This window comes from Argentina silus (genome assembly GCF_951799395.1).
Source record: "Argentina silus genome assembly, chromosome: 18".
NCBI classification, from domain to species: domain Eukaryota; kingdom Metazoa; phylum Chordata; class Actinopteri; order Argentiniformes; family Argentinidae; genus Argentina; species Argentina silus.
In genome coordinates this window covers 13,036,446-13,060,663 of record NC_139672.1, presented here as the reverse complement: position 1 = coordinate 13,060,663, position 24,218 = coordinate 13,036,446, and the positions used below count along the sequence as shown (strand labels likewise).

General features: G+C 44.3%; 1 protein-coding gene across 2 annotated transcripts in view; it reads left to right on the top strand.

Moving 5' to 3' along the window:
• Positions 1-23,771, top strand: part of rock1 (Rho-associated, coiled-coil containing protein kinase 1) — a 40,548-nt gene extending 16,777 nt beyond the window's left edge. Inside the window, exons 6-33 of one of the 2 annotated variants that reach the window (XM_083690077.1) lie at positions 468-552; positions 878-1,022; positions 1,885-2,023; positions 2,282-2,373; positions 3,571-3,730; positions 4,432-4,501; positions 4,632-4,720; positions 4,888-4,936; positions 5,262-5,397; positions 6,112-6,203; positions 6,962-7,208; positions 11,235-11,341; positions 11,805-11,955; positions 12,494-12,654; positions 12,918-13,102; positions 14,223-14,292; positions 14,391-14,494; positions 14,766-14,931; positions 15,324-15,417; positions 15,739-15,827; positions 15,944-16,135; positions 16,561-16,726; positions 19,236-19,306; positions 19,743-19,831; positions 20,062-20,140; positions 20,439-20,700; positions 20,995-21,202; positions 22,194-23,771. In XM_083690077.1, coding sequence (XP_083546203.1) covers positions 468-552; positions 878-1,022; positions 1,885-2,023; positions 2,282-2,373; positions 3,571-3,730; positions 4,432-4,501; positions 4,632-4,720; positions 4,888-4,936; positions 5,262-5,397; positions 6,112-6,203; positions 6,962-7,208; positions 11,235-11,341; positions 11,805-11,955; positions 12,494-12,654; positions 12,918-13,102; positions 14,223-14,292; positions 14,391-14,494; positions 14,766-14,931; positions 15,324-15,417; positions 15,739-15,827; positions 15,944-16,135; positions 16,561-16,726; positions 19,236-19,306; positions 19,743-19,831; positions 20,062-20,140; positions 20,439-20,700; positions 20,995-21,202; positions 22,194-22,197 — 3,502 coding nt within the window. In that variant the 3' untranslated portion in view covers positions 22,198-23,771. Of the gene's footprint in view, positions 1-467; positions 553-877; positions 1,023-1,884; positions 2,024-2,281; positions 2,374-3,570; positions 3,731-4,431; positions 4,502-4,631; positions 4,721-4,887; positions 4,937-5,261; positions 5,398-6,111; positions 6,204-6,961; positions 7,209-11,234; positions 11,342-11,804; positions 11,956-12,493; positions 12,655-12,917; positions 13,103-14,222; positions 14,293-14,390; positions 14,495-14,765; positions 14,932-15,323; positions 15,418-15,738; positions 15,828-15,943; positions 16,136-16,560; positions 16,727-19,235; positions 19,307-19,742; positions 19,832-20,061; positions 20,141-20,438; positions 20,701-20,994; positions 21,203-21,706 lie in introns of both variants that reach the window. The other variant, XM_083690076.1, reaches the window with a different exon arrangement.
• The last annotated feature ends 447 nt before the right edge of the window (positions 23,772-24,218 follow it).

Here is a 24,218-nt window from a genome sequence, read left to right as displayed (position 1 = left end):
TTCTTATATCGCTCGCGTTGTGATTGGCAGTTATCAATGGATCATAACGAGTGAATTAAAAGTAGTTTACGAAGTAAAAAAAATGGCTGATAATGAGTTGGTTAGTTGTCTTCTCGGCTCCTCGCTTGCGGAACACACTGGTTCTAGCTTTAGCAGCACATTGAGTTAGTAACACCAGTGAAACGATAACCTTGCAGGATGTGAATTCTTTCTGTATCATAACCTTATAGTTTACCGTAGGACCGGTGCACCGTGACATCCCTAGTCCTCTGTTTACAGATTTCCGCCCGTGTCGGAATTCACTCCAGCCTCAAGGTCTGAGCCGGATAGTGATGCACGTTCTCCTGACTTGTCGTTGAACGAGTATTTTGCTTCAGTTACTGTTTTGAGAGATGTTTTGTCATGTTTTGGATTTGAGAGCTCCTTTTGTTATTTAACTGTGTGTGTTTTTTGTCTTGTGTTTTCAGGGACGTGAAGCCAGATAACATGTTGCTAGACAAAGCAGGCCACTTGAAGTTGGCAGACTTTGGGACCTGTATGAAAATGAACAAGGTATCGGGTCTAGTCTCCAACGTACCATGACTGATAAAGACAGATTAACAAATTATGAAACAATATCATATTAGCAGTTGTTAATGCATGTTATATTGAAAATGACTATGCTTTAATGTTCTAGAACAGCGATAGTCAGACCTGGATCAAGTACATATGTACCCGAAAGTATTTGAGGATATACATCGCAACTATTTCATTGTACCCTTGTACCAGTCAAACTAAATCAATTGCAGCTCAAGTATTTGACATGTTTGACCCCACGTCTGGTGATGGTTAAAGCTCAGGCAGAATAGTTTTGATATGACGCTGTCCTCTGTCTCAGGATGGTATGGTACGATGTGACACAGCCGTGGGAACGCCTGACTACATTTCGCCCGAGGTACTAAAATCCCAAGGAGGAGATGGATATTATGGCAGAGAGTGTGACTGGTGGTCAGTTGGAGTCTTCCTATACGAAATGCTTGTTGGTAAGTTCCAATATGACCGTTTTATTATAGCTGCACAATATATGGCCCGTATAGAGTTGGTCGTTATATTTCTGATACGAGGAGAAAGCTCCCTGCCTTTCTCATGATTACAATGGAAATAATTGGTCATATGAAACCATTGTTCTGGAGCACAGTAGTGCCGTTAACTTGCAGCCAGCAAAAATATGATCCAGCATAGTGTTTTAATTCTCTTGACCTCATGTTTGACCACATGTTAGCACAGCATGGAAGATCTTCCCTTGATTTCTCATGTTTTTTTTCCCACTGGGCTGGACATAGCATAAAAAAATATACAATGATGAAGTCGGAAAGAATAGTATCTCGTTGCTCCAGGATTTACAGTATCCGGTGTTTCACATTGGCCACGTTTTTGTAGAAAAGCACACATTGATAAGGTTTTTGGACACTGAAACATCAGAGTTATCCCCAGGATTTTTTAACAAGGTGGCACTGGATTGCATTATCAAAACCGACTCACGTTTATTCATGTCAAAAAGTGCCAAAAATGCAGCTAAAACGCTGAATTAACTTAGGAACGTAATAATGCCTTCTCATTCGTTTTTGCTTCAAACAACAATGTCATTGGCAATCGAAGATAGTTACTCTCAGTTTCATACGCACTGAAATGTTTACATAGTGGCTAAATAAAGTCGACAAGGTGGCGCAGTGACCCTCTTACATTCTTTGGGGGGAACCCTGAACATGGGTGTGGAACTCTGGAATGGCTCTTGACTTGCAGTACGTTTTGTAGAAGTGCGTACTTTTTGAGTAATGGTTTCAGCCCGGTTATTGCGGACCTTGCGCTAATCCATGGCGTTGGTTTGTCTCTCTGTCTGTGTAGGCGACACGCCTTTCTACGCCGACTCGTTGGTGGGGACGTACAGCAAGATCATGAACCACAAAAACGCCCTGACCTTCCCTGACGACAGCGACATCTCCAAGGATGCCAAGAACCTCATCTGCGCCTTTTTGACTGACAGGTGAGCTGGTGACAGGCGTTGGTTGTTTATTAAGCCTTTCGTTGGTTCAACATTGACCTCATTGATTTGGAAAGGGAATAGTGAAATAGAGATTGATTCAATGACAGCGTTCAAGTGTTCAATTACTGAGCTGTAATCTTTGTAAGAGACATCCATCATGTCTAAATGCGTTTATCCTGTCGTATTGAGAGGGTTGGTGTCAAGTCTTCAGGGATTGTAGCGTCGCTCGACTGTTTTCTACGGTTTGTACCTACACAGGGAGGTGCGACTCGGTCGGAACGGGGTGGACGAGATCAAGAGGCACCCTTTCTTTAAGAACGACCAGTGGACCTGGGAGAACATCAGAGAGAGTAAGTTCTGTTCAGGGCAACAAGATGATTCATTTTTCCTTTGTGCTTGTAACTCATCTGCTTCAGTATTGTTGACTATAGATGGACTGGGGATATGTTACAAAGAAGCTATGAATATTCGGGATTACCCAAAGATCACTTGCTTCGATTAGGGTTGGTGAAGCAGCGAGAATTTTGATGATGTTTTAGCACATACACTTTTGTTTGTTATATTGAACATGTTTTTTCTTAATTATCTTCTGTGCAATATCAAAGGGAAGGCCTGTAATGAAATGAGGCGATTCCTTGAAAGAGGAAGGGGATTTGATAGGTCCTTGGTACAAGGCATCAGAGTAATGTAGAGTAAGCCAGCCCCAGTCCAAGTTACAGCTTCAAGATAACTGAGCCTTTTCGCACTTTGTGATAGACCCCTCAGTCATGCCACAATGCACATTTTCCAATTGACCTACAGTGGACAGTTGCAGGAAATTCCAGAGAAGTAACCATTCATTCAATATCCTTTTACAAGAATAAAAGTGTACTCTCTCACTTTGCAAAAGCAAACGGTAGTAGACTGTTGATTTGAGGGCGAGAACGAGAGAAGCAGTCACTGGCAAATGTTGCTGTGGTTGAGCACAGAGAGATTAGAAGCGCGGGGCTAAATCCAGCGGCTGTAGCCTGTTCTTTAGTGGGTTTATATTAAATACTCTGCATGGCTGCAGTCAGCAGTTTGGCTTGGCCGCCCCTGCAATGCCACCAGCTGTCCTGCTCCCCTCACTGGCTGGCATCTCTCGTCTGAAAAGAGGCCTGTGAACCAGAAAACGATCACCCCCGGAATACCCATCAACTCACTTAGACCCCAATGCTAGGTTATATTAGTCCTTACCCACGAATTTGAGATTAAGATAATCAAGGGGCTATATTTAAAAGGTAATGGCAGAAATAAAGATCAACATAGCTGACACTGCATGTATAGTGAGTGTTGCTCACATTTTTATCTCCCATTTCCCCAGTGGATAATCTGTTTGGCCAAAGGCAAGGTTCCATGAAGAGACAGTTAGACTGGCCTTTTTCCCCTCAGCGTTGGTGTCTGAACTTGTATGCCCCTTAACCAAGTTGTATGAATGTGTATGTCTTTTTTTTGTAATCGCTTCCCCTTGCAGTTAGTAATGTTTCTCTTCAATGTTCTCCTCTTTCCTGGTGATCTGTCTGGTCCAGCGGCCGCCCCGGTGGTGCCTGAGCTGAGCAGCGACATTGACACCAGTAACTTTGACGATATTGACGAGGACCGGGGAGACGAGGAGACCTTCCCCATACCAAAGGCCTTTGTGGGCAACCAGCTTCCATTCGTGGGGTTTACTTACTACAGCAGTCACCAGTGAGTCTCTTAAGTTGCAACGGTACCGCAGTCGACGTAGTGAAGCTTCACCTGCTGTTGTCGACAGTCACATTTCACATGCTTCTCACCTGCTACAGCAATCAGCCAGTAGGCCTAAGTCTTGAGTTGCAATCAACTTGAGTTGATTTATAGTATTTGATAGGTGAGAGAAATAGGCTTACAGCTCCATCACTTAATCCCCGATGGCCTATTTACTGAAAGGTTGGTTTGTGGGATCCAGAAAAATGATATTGTGTAGAATCAGCCGGGGTTACCTTTCTTGGAAGTATACATCTCCACCTTTGACACCTGTCCAGGTTTCCATGTCCACAAGTGCTACGGATTGACTTGTGATTGGGGCGAACTACAGTCTATAGAATTCTACTGTACCTACTCCAGTCAACTTAGTTAGGCTTCGCCTACCACAGTCAACACAGGTTTGACCCACTACAGCAATCAGTAGAACCCTCAACACTGTTGTCTTAGTGTGATTGTGGAATGGCTGTATTTGCTGCTGCTATCTGGAACAGTATAAACACTCTAAGCGATGTTAACCATGCACACCGTTGTCCGTTCTTTACTTCTAAATCGACTATGTGCTAGTAGGATGTGGTGAACTTAAAAACATTAGGCCAGTGAGTTGTGGTCCGAGACATGTCTATTTGATGAATCTGATAAAGCTGCTGTGTGGTCTGGCGCAGGTTCACCCGTAGCCCGAGCACCAAGACCAGTGACAAGCGCAGCAGTTCCACAAAGGAGGACAAGAGCCATGTGAGTACTGGGTGATGGGAAACCACAAGTCAATCTGGAAGAGGCTACGCTGCGTTAGAGTGTATGATGTACAGTATCTTTTTGGTCCCTGTATCTTGCGGTCTTGAATGTGTACATTGTTTGTGGTCAGCTGGAGAACCTGCAGAAGAGGGTATACCAGCTGGAGGAGCAGCTGCACAGTGAGATGCAGCTGAAGGATGAGATGGAGCAGAAGTGCAGGTATGGAGGGCAGTCAGTCAGTCAGCCACAGAGTCAGTCATTGAGTCAGTCAGTTGTTGAAGGCATGATGGTTTTTGTTAAAAAAGTGTTTTCATTAGAACAAAGCAATTGACCTTGAATACTAAACAGGCTGAAATGCGAGTTTAAAGTCCACATGTTCTCCCCAGGACTTCCAACACCAAGCTGGACAAGATCATGAAAGAGCTGGATGATGAGGTGAGAACAATCTGTGTTCTACAGCGCGTAACCAGCGCACATGTCACACAAACGCATTATACAGGGCATCCTGACCTACCTACATCACATCATCAAAATTGCCTGTCAAGCATGTCAGTAAGTAATTATCCCAAAACTGTCTTGGTGACCACAGCCAAGGTATTTTAGGTGAACTGTCCCTTTAATCGCAAAAAGATCATAATGGATTGGATTTATGCAGTGCTTCTTCAGTGGCTCAGTCCTTTACCAGGGGCTTAAACTGCTTTACTGTGTGTGCGGGGAGTGGAATCTCATCACTGACCTCCTGGCCTCTCTGTCCTCCCAGGCCAACTTGAGGAAGAGCGTGGAGGCCAGCGTGTCCCTGCTGGAGAAGGACAAGATGATGATCCAGCACCGCTCCACTGATTACCAAAGAAAGGCCGACCAGGAGGCCGAGAAGAGACGCAACCTCGAGAACGAGGGTAAGGAGCCGACCTGGGGTCAAAGGTCATGTCATAAACACGGTCAACGATTTGAGCTTGAGCTGGTCAGAGACTCCGAAAGTGACCAACTCCTAGCTAAAATCAAACACGCATCAAAGACCCCCGTATTTAACGTGTGTGTTTTACCGAGTTTGGTAAGGATTTCCTCCTCACTGGGAGTCTCATTCAATTTCTTGCCTCACTCTTTCTAAACCATGAATTGCAGTGGGTGTGGAGTAATGCTCTTCCACTTGGTTCGCCATAGGTCACGGTGGTGTCATATTGAGTTCTTGTCAGACGTAGTAACCTACATCCGAATCAATAGATTAGATCATGTCATTTCACATACTAAAATGCCATCATGTAGTCGGTTGTTTCAAGGACTAATGGATGAATGAATTGGCACCCGTCCTCCTTGTGTTACTGGATCTGTCCCAATGAGATTAGTCCTGTGCGATGACCTGGTTGCAGCATGACCTGGTTGCCTGGGGTCCCCTGCTGGCATACAAGCCCTCTAAGACTGGCCATTCACCTGGACCTCAGGATAGCACTAAGTGGATTCACACGCATTAAGTGGTTAGAATACCATGTGCATAAACAGAGTATTTAACATGCTCTGTGGTGAATCTCCAATGCTAACGGATGTGTGTAGTTTTGGTTTGTTGTGTGATGTGGTATGGGGAGTTTGACTTGATCTCCTCCTGTATTTGTCAGTGTCCACTCTGAAGGAGCAGCTGGAGGACATGAGGAAAATCAGCCAAAACTCTCAGGCCTCCAACGACAAGATCGTCCAGCTGCAGAATCAGGTATGCCAGCCACACACACACCTGCATGCGCAGACATGTTTATATACACACACACACGTGTGATTGTACACATGCGCACACAACATGCATACCTACACACCACTTACACATGTACAGTACACACACACCTACGCATGCGCACATACACACACGTGTGCACAACACACACACACTGACGCGCGCACACACACACTTGTGGTCTGTATTGGCTCAGTAGGGCAGGGGGTGAAAGATAGTGGCATGGGGGGGGGGGGGGGTAGATTGTGTATTAGGATGCGTGAAAGAGACAGGTCAAGGAGAGGGCAGCACAGTGTTTGGAGAAGTTGGGTTGTATTCCGTAGGCTGGAGAACAGAGAATCATTTGAAATTGAAACCACTAATGAGCATTCTGTTTGGACAAATTCAGGTCGTTCTTCCTTTTTGTTCCAAAAGGTTGTGTTTTCAAAAGGTCATACAGTACCCACTGAACACAACCAAGTCCATTGATTTTTTTCAGTACATTTTAGTCACATTTTTATGTGTGAGCAATTCAGGGGAACAGATTAATTGTGTGTGGGGGGGGGGGTGTAAGATAAGGAGAGTGGAATTCCACTCTTTTTAGCTTTTTATTTGGTATTTATTGAGACAATAGGAAACGTAGACAGGGAAACAGACGAGAGTAGAAGGTGGCAGAGCTGGGACTCTGGGAGATGGCGTACATGTGCAGGGCCACTAGACCAGCGGGTGCCACACCTAATGTCGACCTTAACCTCCCCTAGCTGGAGGAGGCCAACGACTTGCTGCGGGCCGAGTCAGACACGGCGGCGCGGCTGAGGAAGAGCCACACGGAGATGGCCAAGTCCATGAGCCAGCTGGAGGGCGTGAACCGGGAGATGCAGGAGAGGTCGCGGGCAGCGGACGGAGGCAAGGCCCAGCTGGAGAAGGAGCTGCTGCAGCTGCAGAGCACGCTGGACTCTGAGAGGAGGAATTGCAGCCAGGGCTCCGAGGAGATCCGCGAGCTGCAAGGTAAAGTGTCCTCTGGACCGGGGAGGAGCAGGCCCCCCAAAAGACTGCATTAGTTATTGAAGCTAATGGTGGTTATGCCTTTGTGTTGATCTGGAGATGCATTGAAATGGCCTTTACCTGATGCACCCTGTTATGAAGCACACACTCACTCATCGGCGGTACACCTTGCTAGTACCGGGTTGGACCCCCTTTTGCCTTCAGAACTGCCTTAATTCTTTGTGCCATAGATTCAACAAGGTGCTGGAAACATTCCTCAGAGATTTTGGTCCATATTGACATGATAGCATCACGCAGTTGTTGCAGAAATGTCGGCTGCACATCCATGATGCAAATCTCCCGTTCCACCACATCCCAAATGTGCTCTATTGGATTGAGATCTGGTGACTGTGGAGGCCATTGGAGTACGGTGAACTCATTGTCATGTTCAAGAAACCAGTTTGAGATGATGTGAGCTTTGTGACATGGCGTGTTATCCAAATTCTGACCCTACCATCTGAATGTCGCAGCAGAAATCGAGACTCGTCAGACCAGGCAACGTTTTTCCAATCTTCTATTGTCCAATTTTGGTGAGCCTGTGCGAATTGTAGCCTCAGTTTCCTGTTCTTAGCTGACAGGAGGGTTGGTTGTAACGAGTGGTTATAACGAGTGGTTATTTCAGTTACTGTTGCCTTTTTATCATCTCAAACCAGTCTGGCCATTTTCCTCTGGCATCAACAAGGCATTTTCGCCCAGAGAACTGCCGCTCACTGGATATTTTCTCTTTTTCGGACCATTCTCTGTAAACCCTAGAGATGGTTGTGCGTGAATCACAATAGATCAGCAGTTTCTGAAATACTCAGACCGGCCCGTCTGGCACCAACAACCATGCCATGTTCAAAGTCACTTAAATCACCCTTCTTCCCCATTCTGATGCTCGGTTTGAACTTCAGCAGGTCGTCTTGACTGTCTACATGCCTAAATCCATTGAGTTGCTGCCATGTGATTGGCTGATTTAGATATTTGCGTTAACTAGCAGTTGAACAGGTGTACCTAATAAAGTGGCCAGTGTGTGTGTATATATCGGTGCATTCGAAAAGTATTCTTACCCCTTAACTTTTTTTCCACATTTTGTGATGTTACAGCCTTATTCTAAAATGGATTCAATTCATTTTTTTCGTCACCAATCTACACACAATACCGCATAATGACAAAGCGAAAACAGGTTTTTAGAAATGTTTGAAAGAAAAAAAAAACTGACATCACATTTACATAAGTATTCAGACCCTTTGCTATGACATTCGAAATTGAGCTCCGGTGCATACTGTTTCCATTGATCATCCTTGAGATGTTTCTACAACTTGATTGGAGTCCACCTGTGGTAAATCCAATTGATTGGACATGATTTGGAACGGCACACACCTGTCCATATCAGGTCCCACAGTTGACAGTGCATGTCAGAGCAAAAACCAGGCCATTGTCTGTAGACCATTGTCTGTAGACCTCAGAGACAGGATTGTGCTGAGGCACAGATCTGGGGAAAAGTACAAAAACATTTCTGCAGTATTGAAGGTCCCCAAGAACACAGTAGCCTCCATCATTCACAGCTTGAAAGTGCGCCTGAAAAATCTGTAGGAATTGTGTCCATGTCATCATGGACCAGAATCTCAAAGGAATGTTTCCAACATCTTATGGATTCAATGCCATGAAGAGTTGAGGCTGTTTTGAGAGCAAAGGGAGGCCCTACCCAGTATTAGTATAGTGCTCGGTGAGTGTGTTGAATTGTGGATAATGAGATTCTTGTTTTTAGTTTTTACCATGAAATCTTTATTCAACAGGTTTATATTTACCAATTACATATGTTGGTTTAGAGGAAATCATGCGTGTAGTACAAAAACTAAATTATAAAGAAATTAGTGCAGGTGCAAAAATAAGTGAACCCCAAGTTCCATTGGTTAAATCAAGTAGGTAAGTAGAATCAGGTAGGTAAATAATTGGGTACCAAATGAACCAATCAAAGGAGAGAGTTTAGGCGGGACTCTGATAAATAGAGAAGAAACCTGTTCAGTTTTGTGTTACTCATACAGATGAATGCAAAACACCATGCCGAGAGGAAAGGAGACAGGGTAGCGAGAGCACATCAATCTGGGGAAGGCTATAAAATCATCTCAACAAGATTTGAGCTCATCAGTCCACTATGAGGCAAATTCAAAATGGGAGAGCATTTAACATGACAGTAATTCAGCGTAGAAGTGGACGCCCTTCCAAAATATCCCCAAGAGCGAGAAGAAAAATAATAAATCAGGTAAAAGCCAACCCAAACATAACATCTAGAGATTTGCAGACCTCCCTTGCTGCATCTCAGGTAACTGTGCATGCTTCAACAATCAGAAGAATTCTGAATTGAAATGGCATTCATGGGAGTGTTGCTAGGAAGAAGCCTCAGCTGTCAAAAACAAAACAAACTGCTCGTCTTAACTTTGCCAGAGACCACCTGGACAAGCCTGAAGGTTTCTGGAAGTTTGTTCTCTGGACAGATGAGTCCAAAATTCACCTTTTTGGTCACAATCAAAACCACTAAGTTTGGTGAAAACCCAAAAGAACCTTATCCCAACAGTAAAGCATAGTGTTGGGAATGTCAAGATCTGGGGCTGTCTTTCCTCCTTTGGACCTGTACAACTCCTCATAATTAAGGGAACCATGAATTCTGAGGTATACCAGGAGATTCTTGAACAGAACGTCAAGCCATCAGTCAAGGAGCTAAATCTGGGCTGAAAAGCATTTAAGCATATCTACCAAAGAATGGCTCAGGAGAAATAAGATTTGTGTTTTGGATAGGCCAAGTCAAAGTTCTGACCTAAATCCAATCGAGATGCTGTGGCAGGACCTGAAGCGGGCAGTTCATGCCAGACACACCACGCCTCAAACCTCACTCAATTGGCTGAGTTCTGTAAGGAGGAGTGGGCAAAAATCCCTCAACAGATGTCAGAGACTGATTAGTGGCTATACGAGACGTTTACTCCAACTTATTGCTGCTAATGGAAGTGCCACAAGCTATTGACTGAAGAGATTCACATCTTTTTGCACACATGAAATCTGAGTATTTAATGAATGGTTTATTTCACACAAAAAACAATGATTTTTTATTTTTTTTTGTGTCCTTTATTTGGAATATCTATTACGAATTGGGGTTTAGATAAAGATTTTATAAGTTAATTTTAATATTCTATACACAAATTATGATAATTCCTGTAGGGTTCACAAACTTTCAAGCAGCACTGATAAACACTGTATTGCTTCAAAACATGATAACTAAATGGTTACCTTCCTCCAGCCCCATCCCTCAGCTGTTTTACCAAAAAAGTGGCGGGTTGACCATTAAGTTCTATTATTACCTATCAATAATCACTTTTTTCTTTCCAATCTCCCTTCAAACTCAGTACATTGAACATGTTGAGTTGAGGGCAATAGTCTGACTCTCTTCCAAGCAATGTAAGGGACAGTTGCTGGGAGTTACAAACATTACCATCCATCATTCACCCGGTCATATCGAACGTGCCCAGGCGCTGACGACGCCCAAAGCACTCTCATCAACATCAGATTAATCTGTCAACCAGCCATCTTTTATCTGTAGCAAAGCACTTTGATCGGACTTCTTAGGGATAGGAGGGGGGAGAAGGAGAAGGCTATTTGGTGGATATAATTCAGAATTAACCTGAAATAGACCAGAACAACAAAGGCAGCCTTGATGCGGTACATTCATTTGAACAGATAAAAACGGAGCTGACTCTTCTTACAGAAGAGTGCCTCAGCGTCCTTGTTTTGTTCTATTGCTGAAACCCCATGACCAAAGAGCACCTTTGTCACTCCTTAAAACATTGCACCCCAAGGCAGCGTACCCCCTTTTGCATTTTCTTTTGCTTGAAAGTGACTAGTTTTCCTAAACTAATGGCTATGCACAGTGACAACATGGGGTTAGTGATAAAGTACCCTCAAGCTTCCTACAGATTCACTGTTATAACATTCTTCTTCTGTGTATTTGTGCCTCAGCACGGATGACGGGGCTGCAAGAGGACAACAAGAACTTGAAGTTCAGCCTGTCGAAAGTGGAGGCCGATCGCAAGCAGGCCCAGGAGAGAAGCAACAACTTGGAGAAGGTCATACAGTTAATGTCAACAGTTGTTAGAAGTTAGGCCTAAATGTTTGTGCTCTACCTCTTTTTCATAGCCAAAGCTATGGCCCTGTCAAAATGCATTCTTCCTTCCTCTTTTCCTTGAAGAACTCCCATAATCTCTCTCACACCTTGATTGGTATTCCAATGCAGTGGTAAGGTTCCTTTAACCAATCCCAGTCGTGTTCCATCAGCTATTACTTCAAGGAAGGGAGGATGGAAGTCTAGTTTCCTCATTTCCTTGTGTCCTCTCTTCCTTCTCAAAACCAATTGGAGAAGGTCCGAGGGGTGGAGCCTCGGGCCATCTCCTCCAATGAGTTTTGCGGAGACGGTGAGGATAGAGGAAGCAAGGAAAGGCATTTGAGATTTGGCCTATATCTAGTTGCTATTTTGGTTGGCCTGTTGCTGGTCCTGAGGCTCACCCTGTCCCCTCCCCTCCCTTCCCACAGGAGAAGAACAACCTGGAGATTGACCTGAACTACAAGCTGAAGACGCTGCAGCAGCGCCTGGACCAGGAGCATACGGAGCACCGGGTGACGCGGGCCCAGCTCACCGACAAATACGAGTCCATTGAGGAGGCCAAGTCAGCCGCCATGCATGGTATGTATGCCTGACTCCCCCGTGTCAGAGCATGCCCCAACCCACCGCTGTTCACACACACACACACAGTCTCTCTCTCTCTCACACAGGATAGGAGGAATTTATGCAACTCCAACCATTTGTGCAATAGCTCTTCCAGTTATGAATTCAGAATAACTGGATAACATTGTTTTATTACAAATACATTGATGGAAGGTTTTCTGGACCTAGGTTAAGCCTACTCTTGGACAATAAAGCATCAATGGAGATTCTTCATAGAAAGCACTTTAGTCCACAGCTCCGTTTAAGGGGAAACAAACTCTTGAGTTGTATGAGTGGAATAAGGCACTTACAATGTATTTGTCTATGTTCAGTGTCTGTGCATAGCGCTGGCATATAGGTATACATATGTGGGTGTTGATTCTTCCTTTGTTGATATTTGCTACTTTATGTACATATATTAAAAGATGTACCGTTTGTACTAACCGTGCAAGCTGTAAGACATTTAAATCAAGTCATCAATCTCTCTCTCTCTCTCTCTCTCTCTCTGTCATTCCAGCGGTGCAGCAGAAGGTGTCAGAGGAGGGTGGGGCGAGGATGCGAGCGGAGAGCCGTGTGGTGGAGGTGGAGAAGCAGTGCTCCATGCTGGAGTTTGACCTCAAGCAGTCAGTGCAGAAGATGGAGCAGCTGATGAAGCAGAAGGAGAGGCTGGAGGACGAGGTGAGAACAGCACCACGCCGCCACCCCCGACCTTTGTGGTGGACACCGTTGCATTCTTTTGGTTACTCGTTCATGGACTCAACACCGGCTATCTGGGCTACTAACCCAAATCATCACATTTAAGGGTGCTTTCCTGGTCATAGATAACCTTTTGGACCAAAGACACAACCTCCCGGTGTGATGCATATAGGTTACGAGACAAGACAGTGGACTACGTATTTGTGTTCTGACCACTCCGGTTCCTCCCTCCCTCTCTCTCTCAGGTGAAGGCTCTGCGGATGCAGCTGGAGCAGGAGTCCAGCAAGCGTCTCCTGGCCCAGAACGAGCTGAAGAGCCGCTCGCAGGAGGCCGATCGTCTGAGGGGCTCGGAGAAGCAGCTGAAGCAGGAGGTCAACACGGCGCTGGAGAGCAAGCGCTCTATCGAGTTCCAGCTGGCACAGCTGACAAAGTGAGAACCCACCCGCCCCCACCATTTTGCACTCACACAGTAGCCCCATTTCCCACAGCTTTGCCAATGTTGTGCGTGCCCAAGGCCAATCGCTTTTCCAGTCAGCCGCTTCGACAGCACTTACTCCGGGCCTTTTCGGTGCCTAAAATGTTGAGCCTCCTCCATCCCCCCCCGGTCCTCTTCAGGCCGTACAGGGCTTTGGCCACGATTATCATCAAGGGCGGGTTTTTCTTAACAACCCAGGTGCTTTAGTTGGCTAGCAAACGCGGTGAGTGGCTAGCGTATTCCAAATGTAAAGCTAGCTGTGACTGCACAATCAAATCAATTTAAATAGTCCTTTTTAGCACTTCACTTCAGAGTGACCCGAACCTGTTGGGTAACCGGAGGCTATTTGACACGTTGCTAATGTGTCCTTTATAGCTATAGTTTGTAAACAAACTGGAGGTCATACTATGGGGCGGGATATGAAGACCCAGCTGTGTGAATTTAAACAGGCTTGTTCACTAGGCTTGAGGCACAGCGCCTTTAGCACCGGCTAGCCGCTAGTTAGCCTCACCACTCACTGGCACCACTGTGGAAACCTGTATATGGTTGCTGATCAGTGGTTAGAAACGACTTCTACCTCTAACCCTGAGTGAGAGGCTAAGTAGACTGTCACAATGCTTATGCCGCACGTCCATATGAACAGCCCCTGACCACCACACTGAGCCCACTTCATTCAATTCACTACGAACCGCAAATCTACAGCACTAGTTTCTTTCCTTCTACTTGCCGCTAATACGCTTTGGGAGTCAAAGCCTAAATGGCCCTACAATTGCAAGTTATTCTGTTAAAATAGGCTATTATTCCAGCTTAGAGGGTGACTGTGCCAAAGCCGTTCTCCGACAATGTTTACACCACAGGATTAAGGCTTACCCTGGGTCCAACTCCTCCCACCCCACCGTTAATCCGCCTGTGTAGCTCTGCAGAGAGTGGTGGTGTTCTCTAGTAAACTACAGCCCTGTAAATACACTATCACTCAGCCTGAATGTCCCCATCAACAACATTTGATTTGGATGTTTCCCGTAATACCTCTAAAACATCTGATACATGCTGCTGTGTGTGTGTGCGTTTTCTCCAGGCAATACAGAGGCAACGAGGGACAGATGAGGGAACTTCAGGACCAGCTTGAGGCCGAACAGTATTTCTCAGTAAGTAGGACGCGCTACTTCCCCTCCTGACCTGTATCTGTGCATCAGTGTAAGCGTCACTGGCTAACAGAGGACACCTGTCCTGTCTTTCCCCTCAGACGCTTTACAAAACTCAGGTCAAGGAGCTGAAGGAGGAGATTGAGGATAGGAACCGGCAGATCCAGGATGTTCACAAGAAGGTGCAGGAACTGCACAGCGAAAGGTAACAAACACACAGTTGGTATTATTGTTACGATATCAGACCCAATAGTGGTATTTAGATTTTAAGGTTCCTTTCATACACTGCACCCAATATGAGGTGGTCCCTTTCTCTGCAAACACAATTGATCTTTGAGATTCTCAGTTATTTTTGACACTGCATTTAACCTGTGTGTGTGTGTGTGTGTGTGTGTGTGTGTGTGTGTGTGTGTGTGTGTGTGTGTGTGTGTGTGTGTGTGTGTGTGTGTGTGTGTGTGTGTGTGTGTGTGTTGCAGGGACTCCCTATCTGCCCAGCTAGATCTAACGGTGACCAAGGCGGAGTCGGAGCAGCTGGCGAGGGCGCTTCAGGAGGAGCAGTACTTTGAGCTCAGCCAGGAGAACAAGAAGTCCATGTCCCGACACAAGCAGGAGAACAGTGAGAAGGAGGCCACCATCACACGGGTCAGTACCGCTGGCCACTCCCCCACCTGTCTGTCTCGTCATACTGCATAACAATGTATTCCTCACTGTTTTACTGAAGAAATTACTGGTCTGGGCTCCATTTTTTTCCTTATTTTTCACCAACGCACGCAAAGTAACATAACATTTTTGATAAACCGGATGCGACAATTGGGTAAAAAGCGGTCAGATCACAGATTGCACATTTTTGTGCCGTTAACTTTAAATGCGCTTTAGTAGTAGTCACCCTCTCATGGACATTGTTTGTAGAAGAGAGGCTTACATATACTTCCCACTACAAGTATTGCTGTGCTCTCGGTGTCCACTGTCAAACTGTATGTTTTGTGTCTGAAACTTTGGGGAAACCACTGAATATTTCTCCCCTTTTCTTCCAGCTTGAGGAATCCAACAAAACCCTGACCAAAGATGTGGAGAACCTCAGCAAGGAGAAGGGTGATCTGGACGAGAAGCTCAACACTCAGAAGGAAGGTAAGGGTGACTTTATTCATCAAAAATGCATCAATGATGATGCTTCATTTTGTAGCCAATCAAAGTGTTGTTGCTAGGTAAATACCACATAAAACACTTGGCACTCTAGGTGGTGAGTATTCTGGAATTCTTTGGCAATTAGTGAGTTAAAAAATTGACAAATGAATGGTGTAGGCAATATGGTGGAATTTCCAACCATGCTTGCACTAATGTTTGCACATTAGTTTGCGCACTTGCTAGATGAAGGATAGGGAGAATCAAGGGCTCTGAGCCCCTATAGTACTTAATTGTGTCTTCATGTTGTACTTTTCTCCCCTGCAGAGTATGCCTCCCAGAAAGAGGAGATTGCAAACACAATCAAGGCCAACTACGAGAAGGTCCTCAGCACAGAGCGCACACTCAAGACTCAGGTGAAACATCAATCCCCTTTCATGACATCACCGAACGATGCAAAAACAACTCTGATTTAGACCTTAAAGATGGAGAATCAAGTCAGGCTTTATTGTGTGTGTGTGTGTTACTCCAGGCGGTGAACAAGCTGGCAGAGATCATGAACCGGAAGGACATGAAGCTGGACCAGAAGAAGAAGGGCAGCACGGCCGACCTGCGCAAGAAGGAGAAGGAGAACCGCAAGCTGCAGCTAGAGCTCAACCAGGAGAAGGACAAGTTCAACCACATGGCCATCAAGTACCAGAAGGAGCTGAGCGAGACGCAGGCGGTGAGTGTTTAGACTGACACCAATCACTAAGAACATTGATATGAGACGGGGCCTGGTTGAAATAATGTTAGTTAGTGGTTATTGTTGTGCTCAAGTCAAAGAAATTCAGTCGTACTACAGGTGGTGTGTTGAGCCTGGAATTCAGTGGAGGGAAATTAAGACACACTGCAAAAAAGGTCTTTGGACATTGATCCGAGTCTGAAGACCATTTTTGCAGTGTCCTGTCCTTTTTGTAATTGACTGTAAGGAAGAATGCTACCATATTGTGAATATTTACAGAAATATGAACATGATCATAGGACAGATGAACAAAAAAACAGAAATTAAAATAATCTACCGAACACAATAGGTAGATGCTCCACTGAGCCATACGCCCCCGATTCTGTTTTGCCAAAGTCTGATTGGCCGCTTGCCTCCCTTAACAGCAACTGTCGGAGGAGAGCACGTACCGCAATGAGCTGCAGATGCAGTTGGACAGCAAGGAGAGCGACATCGAGCAGCTCCGCGAGAAGGTCAACGACATGCAGCTGCGCATGGATAACTCCAGCGTCACCAGCCTCCAGACAGACGAGACGGACAGCAACATCGCTGGTAAGGTCTTCCGTCCCCCCCGCCCTCCACAACTAAAGGGATGCCATTTCACAGGAGAGGGTATAGTCCCAAGAGCTTATGATATCCATTGAGATGATAGAATGAACTCTATTTCTACGACAAGAGCGAGCAAATTCGTGCCTCGAGCTATAAATTAGCTTCACTGCATCAGTTAGAATGAAGAAGGCATACCAGCCTGATAATGTGGACCAGAGATGACTCTGGTATGAAAATTTAGTGTCAATCATGACAGGACCAGTTAATCGTCTGTCAAAATGACGGATGGCATTTGGAATTTTCCACCAACACTTCTAAACATTGGAAACTGACAGACAATTGTGGAACCCTTGGGTGTGAGCTCTCAGAAGTGAGGTGATAATTTCAGCCATCTGCTTGGTTCAAGGGTCTAGACTTGAACTGCCTCTTTGGAAATGCCAAGGTAGATGTGCAAACATGAACCCGTTTTCCAAAGTATTGAGTTGTCTTGAGTATTCATGCAAAAAGATGAAAGATGAAGGACTCCTTATGAAAGCCAGTACTCTCACTGTTCATATGAGGCTCATCAGTCAATGTGTAGAAGGATACAAATGAAGGCTGTTCAGAACGGCCACACAGGAAACCAAGAAGAACAAACAAGGGAGCAGCGCTCTTTGTGTTAGACTTTTGATTTCTGCAGGCTTCCTTGTTTTTGTAACCTGGTTGAGCATTTAGGGAAACTGTACTGTACAGATACATTTTGATACATTCCATTAGAGAGCGCCACCTAGTTTGTTTTCAATGGCTTTGTGTGGAACACTTAAGTGGAAAGTTTGTTTTAGCAGAAAGAATGATTTGGTGTTGGGTACTTGGCAGGTGGTATATGGTGTACATTGAATGCCTGTCTGTGTTTAAACACCTCTCTCATCTCTTATTCCCCCCATGTCCAGTTGGTTCTCCTTGCTCTCCTTATCTTTGTATCTCCTATTCTTTTCACTCTGTGAGTAACTCGGAGTCTGGGAACCCCATTATGCCCGGCCTGTGCTACTGTGTGTCTTTTGCCTTTTTGGGGGAGTTATTTTTCTTCTTTTTTTTTTGTTTTTATGTTGTTTTTTGGATGAGAAAGGTATCCCTATTGTATGCTCTCACATGACACTTTTGAAAGAAGCCATTTGGAGTGATGAGCAGATGTAACTCGATTTAGTGTTTTTAAAGTTTAGAGTTTTTCATGTAATGCTGTGCAAGGGGAATCGCTGACCTTTTGACAACATTCAGACGAGTCTCCTGGACGGCGAAACCACATTAGTTTAACATAATGGACAACAGATTTTGATAGTGGCATAACTTACTCTTCAAGTTAAACTATGCAATATTTATACAGTTGATGATAAAAGATTACATTTCTTGTATGCTTCTACCAGATTACAATTATTTAATTGGAGAGTGTCAAATCACTATGCCTGATGATTGACGCATTAGGTCAGCAAGGTCTGTAAAATATTTAGATTTGTCAACTGTGACTTAAAAGTTACTTAATGAATTACCATGGCAGACTCTAAGATGCAATAATTTTTTTGCTACAAATGTATTTTGTGGCAGGAAGGCAACCATAACAGTATAGGGACTAAGTGACTGCCTCAGAGGTTACAATGAGACTGGAGAGACTACACCCTGTGTGATCTAACGCATCACTCTGCGCACCTTTCAAAACGTGTCTGGAAACCATCAACAAGCCCCTTTTTGATTTCCTGTCCCTTGTGCTTCAAACACTCACCGTTTGTATGTTTGGTTTGCATGATCACATCAGAAGTAGCTTACCACCTTTCAGAACCAAGAGACTCACTCACACCGGTAGTGAAGCCGTTTTCTTCTTTTCGTAGCTTGTGTTGTGCTAAAGAAAGCATGCTATTCAAATTGAGTTGGTAACACTAACATAATGGACGCATATTCCCAACCATATACAGCACAGGCTCTGTCTTCTTGGAGGTACTGGGACACAGTCACTATGAGCTCCATGTAGGATGGATGGAACGTTCCTTCTGTCACTCATTGACTGAACAAATCCCAATGGGAATTGCTCTCCACAACAGAATTGTTTAACAGCGCACATTAGCTCCTCCACCATGGAATTGAAGTTTCCTAGTAGACCTACAGCCTATCTAACTTGCTGGAACAATAACCTGATCCTGCTTTAATGATTTTTCATACTGCTCATGTGTCCCTCAATGTCCCCTTGTGTGTGGGATCTAAATCTACAGAGCTTGAAGTTAACAGCATGGGACAGATTTAACTCTTGTCACATACACTTACTTACAACAGTTATATTAAAGTGTGACCTGGGCATAGAAGCGCTCTGTTGTTTGAAAAGACAACAAAAAGACATATTTTTTTCTTTTCTTTTTTCCTTTTTTTTCCCCCTCTTTTTTTATTATTATCTCTCTAGTTGTTTGAATTGAATCACTGCATGTTTGGGGGAGAGCATCAATTTAAGGCTCGGTTTTTAACTTGCGTCACATCCTGCATCTCTCTGCAGAATCCAGGTTGGAAGGATGGCTGTCTATTCCTAATCGTACAAACATCAAGCGGTACGGCTGGAAGAAGCAGGTAAGTCACCTGGAATACTTATCTAACAATTTGTAATTTGAACAAAAAAATATGTAAACGAGGTGAAGAGGAGCGATGCATTGGAGGAAATGATTACTCACATACTCTAATGCTCCCAAATATTTACAATTTACAATGTGGTACAATTTACTGGACGCAGGTAGAAATAGTATTTGAAATCATTTCCGATACTTAGGTCTGCTTGATGGAGTTTGCCTGGCAAATAGTCCGTTAAAGTGACAACCTTGCACTCTTGTGCAGTTTCAGGCGTTATGTGTTTTGAATACATTTTGAACAAGGTCTTCGATTTATTCACCAACTTGTATTGGTTCCCAGTGGCACGATGCATGTTTTTGCAGACGGTGTGGTCTTCCTCAAGGGGCCAGTATGAGTCTTCCTCATCCTCACGTTATCTCACCATTCCCTCCTTCTCTAGTATGTGGTGGTGAGCAGCAAGAAGATTCTGTTCTACAATGATGAGCAGGACAAGGAGCAGTCCAACCCCTCCATGGTACTAGATATCGAGTAAGTATCCCGTGAGCAGCTCGCTTGCCGGGTAGATGTTAGAAATGGTCTTTTATAAACATTTATTAATTTATACGTTTGTTACACTTGACACCGTGCCTTTTCAAGTCTAGGAGTTTTCGTGTATGCCATCATGGTCATTGTTTAGTTATCAGGCAGGTGTTATACAACTGTCATGTAGTGGTGTCTCTAAGGCCCCCTGCCGCTAATGGCTTTGTCGTCCTACGCAGCAAACTTTTCCACGTGCGTCCGGTCACCCAGGGTGACGTGTACCGAGCAGAGACGGAGGAGATTCCAAGGATATTCCAGGTAGAAGCCTCCTGACTGAGCTGAAGTCCACTCTGTTTATATCCCAACTCAGCTTTACCAAAACATAAGTCAATAAGCAAACATAACCATTGTTTTCCAGAGAGAAATGTCTTACGAATTTGCAGTGTTACTTATCAAATCAAACTCTATTTATATAGCACATGTCATACACAGATGCAATGCCATGTGCTTTACAGGGGAAAACTGAATAACAACATGGCCATGTGGGTCTATAAGACCTAGCGATGCCTTGTGGATATCCAGCCTCTGATTGTGTCCTCTGTGTTCCCCTGATCAGATCCTGTATGCCAACGAGGGGGAGTGCAGGAAGGAGGCGGACATGGAGGCTCTCCCGCAGGGCGACAAGTCCAACTGCCTGCCCCACAAGGGCCACGAGTTCATTCCCACGCTCTACCACTTCCCCTCCAACTGCGAGGCGTGCGCCAAGCCCCTGTGGCACGTGTTCAAGCCTCCTCCGGCGCTGGAGTGCCGGCGCTGCCATGTCAAGTGCCACAAGGACCACCTCGACAAGAAGGAGGAGGTCATCTCCCCATGCAAAGGTACAGCCCACATTCAATCATTTTTGTTACAAGAAAATGCTAAATGTATTAAAAAAATAAAAAAAAAAGATAATTTCACTTATTACATTATAAAGGAAAAGCTTTAAGGTGGAAATAAAGTTGTTTCTCTGATGTAAGGGGTGATTGATTTAAAAAAAAAAAAAAACTAAAAAAAAAACATTTAAAAGAAATTATATAAGGGAGATGAACTTTTTCAACCTGCACAGGGAATATGAATTTCCTGAGTTTGTTTTCTCAAGGTTTCTTTTGTGTCCAAACCTTTTCCCTCCGCAGTAAACTACGACGTGACCTCTGCCCGAGACATGCTCCTGCTGGCGCTGACCCAGGACGAACAGAAGAAATGGATCGGCCACCTGGGCAAGAAGATCCCCAAGACCCCGCCCTCCTCCTTCATGAGGGCGTCGCCGCGCACCATGTCCACCCGCTCCGTAGCCAACCAGTCCTTCCGCAAGAACCCCAAAAGCATCACGGGCAAGCCAAGGTAACCTCCTACTCTCTGTCTCTGTCCCACTGGGTCTTTCTTCCCTTATTTGAAGAAATCACTGATCTGAAATGACTTGGTTGGTGAAAGCGATACAGTGGGAAGCTTGTTTGGACATTGGATCAGTGGTTTACTACAAGGAAGGGAGGGAGGAAGGATGCATCTCTGAGGTATTCAAACAGGCACAAGTTCAAGTTGTTGTGTCCTCTGGAGGCGTGAGCAACAACTCATTGTCTAGGTCTATACTAGCTTGAGGCGTTGTAGTGGGATATGGGAAAACACTCAGGAGTTGTGAGGCTTCTGTTCCGGGCAGTTGGAGAGTAAGTATGGTCCAGATGCACATTAAACACCTCTTGGAGAGTGTGTGGGGGTGTGTGGAGGTGTGTGTGTGTATAAGATTTGCATCTTAAAAGCACCGGGGGTGTTCTCCAGCTGCTCCTCCCTCCTGGTGGCCTGAGGTGTAGCCCCAGTCACGTGACCTGCTGTTTGTCTCCTGTGTTGTAGCAGGGCGCAGTCCAGCCTCCAAGCAGCAGACACAACATCCAGCACTTGTTGACGACAACAACTCCTCCAGACCAAATTTTCTGAAGAAAGTCTTTTGTTTTTAGACTTACGTTCTATTTCACGATCTACTTTCGTACTATTTTGGCCTGAACTATTTATTAATAACTGTGTTGGTGTATCTAACCGTAGTGACTGTTGCTCTGTTGACTTCTTTGTGGTTCTTTCGGATTGACCTGGGGACTCTCTTTGGCTAATGGACACTAAAGTGTTGTTGGTTTCGTTGGCTAACTCTTATCCGCTGTGCAACCTTCCCCTAAGCAGGTGGCCCCCATATGGGTCTTTGCATTTCCTCAACCAAACATAACTACAAACTATCAGAGACATAAATGAGATGCAATGACTACATATGTTAACCCCTGGGTACTAACCAAGTGATACATGTCTTGCATTCTTTTTACTGGACACCTGTTTCTCTTCTTTCTTCCAGCTAACCATCTGAACCATTGGATTCTATTTGGACTTTGTATCCCCCCCCCCCCCTTAAAAAAAAATGGAGTATCCCCTTATTTTATACAAAAGGCAATTGAAACAATCTGACCAGCGCTGGAAATTGGGACAAATAGCTGACACAAGGCATCAGGGACATTGAGAAGCCTGTTATTCCCCTTCCCCCTTCCCTTTGTTCCCCCCAACCCACCCACACCTCCATCTAGGCACCACCTTCTTGCAACTCTTCGTTTCTTCCAGAAGATGGCGTGGTCATCTTATTCCAAACTTTTGGACCTGAATGGGGAGAGAGGCTCATACCGTGGGTACATTATTCCATATCAGTCATGGTTGGAAAGGGATGGTTGAATGGGGGTTTTGCTGGGACTCGTGCATGTACATGGTCAACATGGAGGTACTGTAGTCCAGGGATTGGCTTACTCTGCGGTGAATGGGTACATCTCGGGGAAACGGAAATGTTTTTTTTTTTCTTCTTTTTTTTTTTAACTCCCCGTCTGGGAACAGATATTACTCTGTAATTACTCTAGCTTGCGAGCGTAACTCTGTTTCCATCTAAATTGACTTTGATGCCTTCACCTGACAGACTCTGGTGGCCTTTATGCTTCTATCCCTATGACTCTGCCAGTCAATTATCAGGGTCGGGGCAGAGTTTTGGGAACTGAGTATTAGATGTTTTGAGTATTGAGTGAGGAGCATGCAAGATCATCATTTAAATCTATGCATTATTATTTTTATTATTATTATAATTATTGTTATTGCTCCAAGCCATAAGGAAATTCCATTGTAATGGCATATAGGAGACCTAAAACTTCATTGATTTTCTCTGTGTTCATTGGGTACATTGTTCTCTGTAATATTGTTTCTTTTTTCTTGTATTGTTTCTTTTTTGTAATGTATTGCCTTACATTGATTCCTAGATAAATGGTTCAAAAGGAAAACATTAAGTTAACAAATGTAAAACTGCACTGTTTGAATTGTAAATTATTTGTAGAAGACTAAACAGGTGTAGCATTTGGCCCACCTAGTGCCTTAACTTTTTGGATAACGATTTTACTGCCATATCTGTTTGTGTTTATCTCCAAAACAAGACAAATCTTAACTCTTCCATCACTTTCTTTTTTAAATCTGCCACTCTGTGGTTTTATCAGAATTGATCTCTCTCTGGTTTGAGTGTACGGTTAGCCTCTTTATGAACACATTGCAATAGTGTGTCAACACAGTTCCCAGAATACAGTAGCCCATGACAGTTTTTGGATGGTGTATCTTGACGAAGGCAAAGACCTGTGTCATAAGCTCTTCTCGTTAAAGATAGTTATAGTTATATTAGTATGGTAACGTCCCATTAATGCAAACCCCCCTCAGTGTACATAATTAGAAAGACATTACAGATCATGAATACCTCCTCAATAATTCAAAATGTTTTTTACATTTTTGTTCAGTAAAAAGAAAAGCACTGGAACTATGATCTACTCTATTTTGTCTTGGATGACTTGCATGTTTAATTGCATTGGAGGCCGCACTGATGGATATGTGTCAATAAACATATCTTTATCTATCATCTACAGTCTTGTCTTTTGTTATACTTGTGTGTATGACAAAGATTAATGTTATATTTTTGATTCTGAGCAAGAATATAAGAATACAGTACAGTGTAGTCTGAACAGTGTAGTCTGAACAGCATTGATACCTACTGCAGTACAGTGTAGTCTCAGCAATCAATGTACAGAACAGCACTCTTGCACTGATGATACACACTTTTCAAGTGTCCTGATCAGGTAGAAGTCTACAAGGTTGGATAGGCCTAAAGTAGATGATGCACAGAATAATCATTTTGTGTATGATAAAGATTTTTGACTATTTTTGACTATTTTATATATAGATTATTTCTGCTTTATGCCTTACTGAATATGCTCCTGATGGAGGCAACAGCTTGGAGCTTGGGGGCTGACATGGGATGGGAAAGAACAGCTGATTCACTAAATGGTTACTACACAATAAGGGGTGG